At 22.2% G+C, this 9,703-nt stretch overlaps 3 protein-coding genes across 3 annotated transcripts in view; 2 read left to right on the forward strand and 1 right to left on the reverse strand.

The window, feature by feature from the left end:
- Positions 1-3,314: 3,314 nt before the first annotated feature.
- Phum_PHUM076670 (Choline-phosphate cytidylyltransferase A, putative) lies at positions 3,315-5,251 on the forward strand (the record flags this gene model as incomplete). The annotated part of the gene is made up of 6 exons (XM_002423610.1): positions 3,315-3,320; positions 3,395-3,623; positions 3,721-3,872; positions 4,443-4,664; positions 4,867-5,034; positions 5,129-5,251. 6 exons carry the CDS (start codon positions 3,315-3,317, stop codon positions 5,249-5,251), a joined length of 900 nt encoding a protein of 299 aa, XP_002423655.1.
- Positions 5,252-6,368: 1,117 nt separating this feature from the next.
- Phum_PHUM076680 (uncharacterized protein) lies at positions 6,369-7,732 on the reverse strand (the record flags this gene model as incomplete). The annotated part of the gene is made up of 4 exons (XM_002423611.1): positions 6,369-6,612; positions 6,933-7,105; positions 7,203-7,524; positions 7,641-7,732. The coding sequence occupies 4 exons, from the start codon at positions 7,730-7,732 to the stop codon at positions 6,369-6,371; spliced, it is 831 nt and encodes a 276-aa protein (XP_002423656.1).
- A 322-nt stretch (positions 7,733-8,054) lies between these two features.
- Phum_PHUM076690 (EF-hand domain containing protein) overlaps positions 8,055-9,703 on the forward strand; it is a gene marked incomplete at both ends in the record, with an annotated part of 3,200 nt that continues 1,551 nt past the window's right edge. The window contains 7 exons of the mRNA XM_002423612.1: positions 8,055-8,108; positions 8,194-8,385; positions 8,474-8,624; positions 8,736-8,959; positions 9,055-9,164; positions 9,244-9,519; positions 9,604-9,703. The exon at positions 9,604-9,703 is cut by the window's right edge and continues 4 nt beyond it. Coding sequence (XP_002423657.1) covers positions 8,055-8,108; positions 8,194-8,385; positions 8,474-8,624; positions 8,736-8,959; positions 9,055-9,164; positions 9,244-9,519; positions 9,604-9,703 — 1,107 coding nt within the window. The remainder of the gene's footprint in view (positions 8,109-8,193; positions 8,386-8,473; positions 8,625-8,735; positions 8,960-9,054; positions 9,165-9,243; positions 9,520-9,603) is intronic.

Below are 9,703 nucleotides of genomic sequence, written 5' to 3' on the forward strand. Positions count from 1 at the left end.
AATGTGAAATAATGAAAAAAATTTTCAATGATAATTAGGAAGGAATTGTAATTGATTGTTAGTTATTGAAAAGTTAATTAATTAATCCTTATAAATTAGGTCTGTGTTGTTCTCGAAGGAAATTTTTTACATTATGCTCATTTACTGTACATTTAGCAAGGTTAGGACTAAAAACTTATTAAAATATTAAAAATATTTATATTTTATTGTAAGGTATAATTATTCAATATTGCTCTGTGGTGGCATATATATATCAATATGTTGTGTGCATACTGATAAAGAATATTTATAAACAACACTAAAAAAAATGTAGTTAAGTAGATAGACTCGAAAAGTATGTGTTGTGGTGTTAGACAGTGTCAGTAAAATTCTAAAAATGATATAAAATTTTTTTTTGCTTTAATTATCAATTTTAAAAAATCTAAAATTTTATCTGCAAGGGTCAATTGTATAAAATTTAAAATGAGTAATTATTTAAATGACAAGAGGCAATTAAAAAACAGTTTTTAGAAAAAGAATAATTTTTCATTGCAAAAATAATTATTTTTAAGGTTAAATTTTTTTAAATTCTAATAAAGGAAGTTTAAACTATTAAAGCTCTAAACCGATGCAATAATACTTAGTAAAAAACCGGAAAACGCCCTTCTCAAATAAGGAAAACAATAAAATAACGGTAAAATTATTTTTTTTTTTAAATGACGGTTGCCAAATTCCAATTCCCAATTTAATTAAATCATCAAAAATTTTTTTAAATTGACCCTTATATTTTTATAAATGGCAAAAAAATATATTTTTATTTAAATAGAAAATTACTTAATAAGTTCTTTTTTTTTTTTTTTTCAAAGCCAAAAATATTTTTTAAACTATTTTAAATTTAAAGTTTTAATAATAACAAAAACTAAAATTATCTCTGTAAATAATTTTAATATTGAAAATAATTTGCTGTTATTTAAAATACTTTTAGAATTTTACTGTTTGATACATTTTTTTTATAAACTAGGGTTGTCTTTTTTTTTTTTTTTTTATTACTCATTTATGTTTGTTATTCCGCTTTGGGCATAAAATTTGGGTTTTCGGGTTGATTAGAAAATTTCATTTTACATATTTGTCAACGGATATCTATGGAGGATGAAGTCTTTTTAAAAAAGTGCAGATTTGTGTTTAAGTAGAGCTTAATTGAAAATCAAAAATGATAAGATAATTAGATTGAAATTTTTTTTTAATATAAGGAATATTTTGTAATAGACTAACTCAAAGCCAGGATAAGCAAAAACTGTAATAAAAAATTTCCAGGGGGGGGGCGGGTAATATTGTGATAAGGGGGTAGTTTGACCGGACGATCAGTCACGGCAAATAAATCTTTGCGAGGTCAGAAAACGGTTGAATGTTTTTTTTTTTTTTTTTTTTTTTTTAAAAAGTGTCGACAATAAAATTAATTAATTTTTCAAAGGTGTTTATAATTAATAATCCGTGTAAAATAACGTTAATAATAATTATTTTTTTTTTTTTTTTTATTAAAAAAAAACGTGTACGGAAAAACTTATCAGGTTTTTATTTTTGTGATTAATGGTTAGAGTTTGCACGAAGTTAACGTTTAATGTGTGTTAATTTTTTTTATATTGATTGTTATCATAATTTACCTGTAAAAGTTTTTGTGATAGAGATATCAAAACAAAAAATAAATTTTCATTTTTTACGAATTTATGGTTAGAGTTAAAGAAAAATCGAGATATGAAAAAGTGGGTAGTAGGAAAAGGAAACCGAGTATTTAGGTAGCAAAGTATCAATTAAGTATTCAAGCTTATCGAGTCTTCTGCTACGTCAAATCTAAAACTTTATTCTTAAATTTTAACATTTGATGGATTTATTTATAACTCTTTCTCTTAGGTATTCAAATTAATTTTATTTTATTTTTTTAACGTAAACTGCAACATACATAAAAACGGTGATATTTCCTTTGCCTTCTTTTAATATTGACAAGTCAAAAATTATTAAAGTTTGTAGCCCATTTCAAATAATAGGAAATTTGTATTTATTTATATAATGGAGCAGACGAATAATAATGACTTTACCGTGTGTTTCGATATGTTTACTTAAAAATAGTATTTAGCGTATTTTTTTTTAGTGTATAGGTTGTTTTTTTGTTATCATTTATTTATTGCTTGAAAAAGCTAACATTATTATTATTATTATTACCATTATTAAAATGACCACGGAAGTAAGTTTTTTTTTCTTCGAAACTATTAATTTAAAATACTTTGTACTTTTTAAAAAAAAGAAAAAACTATTTGTGGTTCATTAATAAGCATTAAAAGAATATTAATTAATTAATTATTTATTAAATAATTGAATTAATGTAGTAATTTTAAAAACTTTCACCTAAAATTATTGTAAATTTCTATTTACTTGTACTTATTGCTGTCAAGTTTTTTTTTTTTTTTTTTTTTACTACTTGTAATGAAATGCAAGGAAATTTAAAGCTTATAAAAAAAACAGATAAAAGAATATAATAGGTTAATATATAAGTGGCAAAATATAAATTCAGTTCCAAAATACTTCAATTCTGTAAGAAGCTTAATTTCTCACATTTAAATTATTTTTTATTAATTAGTTATTTAAAGGTAATAAAAAATAAATCGAATAGGACAACATGTACATAAAGTATTATGTATTTTTCAAAGAAATTATATAATATATCCATCGTTATCATCTGTAGCCTTTTGACATTACTCTGGCATATTTTCAGTGTGTTAATAAATAATTATTTGAAAAATATTAAAAAAAAAAAAAAATAAATAAACATTCAAAGTATTATATTCAAACTAATAATATATATATGTACTTGAAAAGATATTTGAATTTTTAGTATTAAACGCTGTAATTTTCTGAGTTACTACTAATAATGAAAATTTGACTCTGTAGTTTTTTTACTACAATAAAAGTTGGAAACTTTAAATTTTCTCTTCAAACACAAACTATAATTTTATTAATTTATATTAATAACATTTGTTAATTTTTTATATCACAATATTTAAAATTACCATATTTTAAATGAAAATAAAAAAAAATTTTATTATCCGTATTTTCAAATTTGATAATTTTTCTTAACGTTTTATAATAATCATTATAGGCTATTATTATCGATTAATATGCAATTAATCTTTTTTTTTATTTTTTTATAACTATTTTACATTGTACGTGTTAGAAAACAATCGATAATTTTTTTTATTTTTAAAATATTGTTAATTATCGCTTTTTATTATCGCCTTTTTTTTCCACCCAAATAAAATAATTTCGTTTCCAATGATTTCTTTATGAAAGTCATAAGAAAAAAAAAAATTTTTTTTTTAAATCGACAAAAAATTATTTAAATAAATTTGTTTATTTGTTTTAGTCCGCAAAAAAGCCCGCACCATTTAGCGATGATCCGGAAGCAATACTCGAAAGAGAAAGAATAGATTATCACAATTGTAGAATAACTTTACATCAGGCAAAAAGTAATAAGGCTCCACGTAAGGTGAGGGTTTATGCAGATGGAATTTACGATTTATTTCATCAGGGGCATGCAAGGCAGCTCATGCAAGCGAAAGGAGTTTTCAATAATGCTTACCTAATTGTAGGAGGTTTGTCCAAAAATTTTCATTATTATTATTATTATTTTACTTCCTATGTTAAAATATCGTACTTGAATTTTTTTGTTTTTTTTTTCCCCCCTCCCAGTATGCAGTGACGCTCTTACACACAGTAAAAAAGGACGAACAGTAATGACAGATGCCGAAAGGTACGAAGCTGTCAGACATTGCAGATATGTCGATGAAGTCATTAGAGATGCTCCTTGGGAATTAGATGAAGAATTTCTCAGCAGACACAAAGTGAATATTTTTTTTTTTTAATTTTTTAAGATTATTATTAAATATTAGGACTTGGGAGTTTGTTTAACCGTAGGTAACTGTTAAGAAACCAATAATTGTCTTATCAAAATAATTAAAAATAAATAAATAAATAAATGAGGCAAGGGCAGTGTAACACTCAAGGAATGCATATAATTAATTTATAAAATGTTTAAAAACAAAATCGTGGTTAACTAATATTTGAGTTATAAAAATATTTTTTAAAACTTCAAGTAAGTTAATTTGTTGAAATTATCATAATAAGATTGAACTAAAAACAATTTTAAATACATATACAGACTCAGTGTAATAAAAAAAAAATTTTCTAGAATATTTAAAAATATTGTAATTATTAATTTAAAAATTTATTTTCGTTTTAAATCATAAAAAAAAATTAGTTTTTATTAAACTTTAAATTATTTCAATTCATATTTCGGGTGCACTCAACACTCAAGAGAAATATTTTCTTTATCTATTAATTTTTTTTTTTTTTTTTTTCATTTTATTATTCTTTCCTAATATTTTACAATTAGTTTCTTTTTATAATTGCAGATTGATTTTGTGGCTCACGATGATATTCCCTATATATCTGGAAATAATATCGATCTTTACGCTTGGTTAAAAGAAAAAGGAATGTTTGTAGCCACCGAAAGAACAGAAGGAGTTTCTACGTCAGACATTGTTGCAAGAATCGTGAGAGATTATGATATTTACGTTAGAAGAAATTTAGCTCGAGGTTATTCAGCCAAGGAATTAAACGTTTCTTTTTTAAATGTTAGTTTTTTTTTTTTTTTTTTTTTTTATTAAATATATATTTAATTTTAAAAATCATTAAGGATAATATTATTATTATTTAAAATGAGTTTTTAAAGTTTTTGCCAATTTTTCATTCTTTTTCTTCAGTTCACAACTAATTGAAATTGTAAATAATTTCTTAAATATATGATAATATATGATAATAATTAATTTAATTTAGGAAAAGAAATTCAGATTGCAAAATAAAATGGATCAACTTAAGGATAAAGGGAAAAAAGTAATAGAAAATATCGGTGAAAGAAAATTCGACATGTTGCAAAAATGGGAAGAAAAATCTAGAGATTTTATTGATGCTTTCCTTTTATTATTTGGAAGAGAAGGAAGATTGGTAATTTCTATAATATTTATATATTAAATTTAAGTAATTTTAAAAACTATGTTTTACATTTTTAAAAAAATTAATTTTTCTATTTGATTTTCAGTCTCATTTTTGGAATGAAGGAAAAGATAGATTAATGAGCGCTTTATCACCGCCAGGTAGTCCCCTTCCCGATCGTGAGCGTTCTTCCGACAGAGAAAGTTCGACAAGGTTTCTTTTTTTCTAACACCTACCTATATTTATTTTTATTTTTATTTTATTTATATATATATTTACATGTTTCTTTGCAGTCCGCCGCCGCCGAAATCTGGACGTTTTGAAATGACGACTGTTCATTATAATGGTGGTATATCCGATGAAGAGGACGAAAATGAATACCAACTAAAATAATTATATATTTTATACCATGAATAATATGTAACAACTTTATAATTTTAATTAGTAGATTTCGTATTTAAAAAAAAAAAAAAAAGAAAAAAAGAAAAAAAAATCATTTTTTTTTTTTTTTTTTTTTTTTTTTTTAATTTTCAAAAAATAACTTATTTATTTGCTGTAATTTTAAGCTGCGTTAAATAAATTTTTCTGAAAAGCTTTCATTGATTATTAGTTTATTGCTCATTAAATTTATTTTAATTTTTAATTTATCGTAAATATATAAATATATAATTTTTAAATTTACAAATTAAATGTAAAATCGGATTATTATTTATTAAATTATATATTTTTTAATATTTATACTTTGCACGTGTTGACTCGTAACAATTGTGTAATTATATATATATATATTTATACGTGTATTTAATAATGAAATTTTTTATTTCTTACTAAATCTATGTATAAAAAAAAAAAAAAAAAGAGAACTGAGAAAAAAAAACAACGCATAAAAAATTCAATCAATCATATTTTTATTTAATTTTAATATTTATTATTATTTTTATCGTTTGTTTTTTAAAAAAAAATTTTCTTTTCTTTCTCGTAAAATCTAATTTTTTTTTACATTATTATGTATTTTTTTTGTTTTTAAATTTACAAAAAAAAAAAAATCAATAACAAAATAATCGTTTTTTTTTGAAAATTAAAAAAATTTTTATTGTTTTGTAATTCACTGAATTAAATCAAATTGGGATAAATCAGTCTATTTATTTATTTTATATAATTATTATTATTATTTATAATTCGATAAATTAATTTTCTACAATAATAAAAAATTCTTTTTATTATTGGAAATTATTTAAAAATTTCATTTTTTTTTTTATACAAAATTTAATGAGCATATATATAAATTTTATTTATTTATTTATTACGTTAATTTTAATTAAAGTTAAATAAGTTGAAAGTTACCTTTACATTATTAATCTATTATGTCTATGTTGAAAATCATTTATAATTATATAATTAAAATTGTCCTCCATATTCATGTAGAAATAATGTAATCTGCCTTTTTTAGGATCGATAATCACGTAAAGAAAATTTTGAATGTGATCACCATCGATTGGAAATATTGATTTTTTATTTTTTCCCATTATTGTTACTTTTAAACAAATGCTTTTTATTTCTATTTTTTTAGTTTCCGGATTTTTTTCTACGCTAAAATAAAAAATTTAAAAAACAAATATGGTGAAAATTTTATTAATAAGATAAATAATGTTGTTACTAAAAATGGGAAAATGTATTTTTTTTTTTTTCCCCGAAAATTCCGAAAAATAAATTACAAATAAAATAAATAGAAATTAAATAAAATTATTTAATAAATCTCAAATTTATTTATTTATAAAGAGAATCAGAATTATTTAATTTCAATAATTTATTTTATTTGTAACGATATTATTTCTACGTGATAAAAAACAAATATTCCAAATGCAAAACATAATTTTATATAATAATAATAATAATAATAATAAACTTACTGAACCAAATCCTTATATAATATTTTAGTTACATCTAAATAAGGATTAATTTTATCTTCAAATTGACACCATTGTCCTCCCAAAATTAAAAATTTAAATATTCTAAATATTAATTCATTTCTATCATTTTCCAGGTATAATGAATAATTATCGCTTTCCTCGTCTAAAATCATCTGAAAAATAAAATTTTTTTTTTTTTTTTTATATTTAATGTAAAAAATTTCGTTTCAGAAAATTATCAAGAAATCCTGTAGGAGATTTTTAACAAACTTTTCTCAATTCATCGGCTATTAAAAATCCATTTTTATAATCGTCTAAACAATTTCGAATGACGCCATCAATTCTAATAATTTTATTTTCTTCTTTTAGAATTCTATCAAAAAATGTCATGGAGGATATTGTACATGGTACAATTTCAGTATAAACATGATCAATATCTTCCTTATGAAAAAACCAACTCGGTTTTAATTCGTTTAATATATTTATAACGAAAGAATCGCGAAAAAAATTATCAATTAGTTTTTGTTTATCGTGAGGTTGATAAGGTTCGTTAAAACAAAATGTCGAAAGTTGAAATTGTCCCTTTATCGACCTGAAATAATAATTTAAAATAATATATTATGTTTGAATTACTTAAATCAATTGAAAATTAATAACGTAAAAAAAAAATATATTGGTTTTTTTTCTAATTAATTAATAATTAATTACCATTTAATTAAATAATCAATAACAGGTTTTGAGTTTAAAGTGTTGAAATTTTTTGAACTTAAATGAGTAAAATGATATTTAACTTCTTCCATTTTTTTTTTTTTTTTTTTTTTTACTATTATATATATAACAGTAACCTAGGTAACTAACGATTTTAAATCCCCGTCATTAAATATAAATAATAATAATAATAATGTATATTATTTATATTGAAGACAGTATGAATTTCCACATCGATTTAATTTTCTAAACTCTTTAATTTCTTTTTTTTTTTTTATTTAATTAAAAATAATTTAGAAAGGAAAATGTTATAAAATCAGTGACGTATATCATCAAACATATTATTAAGTTGATTTTTTTATTAATTTTATAATTTAAAATAAAAGATTTTTTTTTTTTGTGCATTGACCAAACATGATAAGATCAGCCAAACTTCCTTTTTTACCTGGATATTCTTTTACGCGTGAGGTTGTCATATCATTATTATTATTATTATTATTTAATATATATACATTTTACTCACTTATATATATTTATATGATGACGATTTCAGATTGGTCAAACCCGTTTTCATAGATCTACTCAATTTGAATACATTCGAGGATGTATACCTTATTTGAGTGAAGCTGACAGACCTGGATTTGGAGGATATCCTATATCATGGACCACACCGGATACCACTCCATCAATTTATCCCAGAAGAGAATGTAAAGAATTACCGGGATGGTTATCTTTTGATAAGCAAGTAAACGATTCCGTTTATAATAAACAAGAATTAAAAAAAAAAAAATTTGATTTTTGTTTTTAAAATGAGAGTAAATTATTGTTTTCAGATTTTAACTTTCGATGCATATTTTCAAGAAACTGTTTGGGAAGTTGATAAATGTCCATTAAACGTTAGAAAAGTTAAAATTTATTATTTTCTTGAAGATGGTACAATTCAAGTAAATGAACCAAAAGTCGATAATAGCGGAATGACACAAGGTTGTTTTTAATTTATTTTTTATAATTTATTAAAAAAATAAATTGATACCTTAAAAAAGGTTTAAAAATTCTGTTTCAATTATTATTATTATTATTGATTTTTTTTTTTAGGAGTTTTAATAGCAAGACAAAGAATAAGATTTCCCAAACCTATGGATCAGGGATTTTACGACATGATTGATTTTAATATAGGGAAAAATGTTGAATTATATGGAAGAGTTTTTAGAATAGTCAATTGTGATAAATTTACGAGAAATTTTCTCAATAGGATGGGAATATTCGTTGGGGATCCTCTTAATTATCCTCCTGGTTATTCTAAAAACGAAGAGAAAAAAGTAAATTCATCACAATTATTATTATTATTTTTTTTTTTTTTTAAACGAGTATCAAAAATATTTTAAAAAAAAAAAATTTATTTTTTTTCCATCAGAATAAGGGTTTCAATTTGGGTAAAAAACCGAGGAGTACGCCCCTTCCTTTGGGAAAATATTTGGAATACGATAAAAAAATATTAAGGTTTTTCGGGTACTGGGATGACAGGTATTGACATATTTACAACACAATTTGTTTCATTTATTTTTAAATTAAAAAAATTTAATTGTAATTTATTTTTTTTAAGGTTTTCATTATATGGATACATTCATAAATTAGAAATAAAATATTTTTTATGTGATGATACCATTGAAATAAACGAAATCATTCCGACAAATTCCGGTATAGATTCTGGAAGCATTTTCTTAAGAAAAACATTGTTGCCAAAGACATATGAAAAATTACCATTTCCGGGAGAAGAAACTCCTTCAACTGTTTTAAATATTTGGCCAACTGGTTTTCTTAAAGGAAGATATATAATTGATCCAATAAGTCCTACAGGACGTGTTTCCAGTTATTATAAGTGATTAATTAATAATAATAATTTTCTTTTAATTTTCCCCTCGATTTTCATTTTAATTTGTTTTTTTTTTTTTTTTAATATCAGGGATAACGATTTGGCCATCGGAGTTTCTCTAAACGTTTTCGGTAGGAAAGTTGTATTGACAAATTGCGATGAATTCACAAAAGAATATTACAGGACAAAA

Source organism: Pediculus humanus, genomic scaffold, assembly GCF_000006295.1.
Source record: "Pediculus humanus corporis 1103172107426 genomic scaffold, whole genome shotgun sequence".
Classification (NCBI taxonomy): Eukaryota; Metazoa; Arthropoda; class Insecta; order Psocodea; family Pediculidae; genus Pediculus; species Pediculus humanus.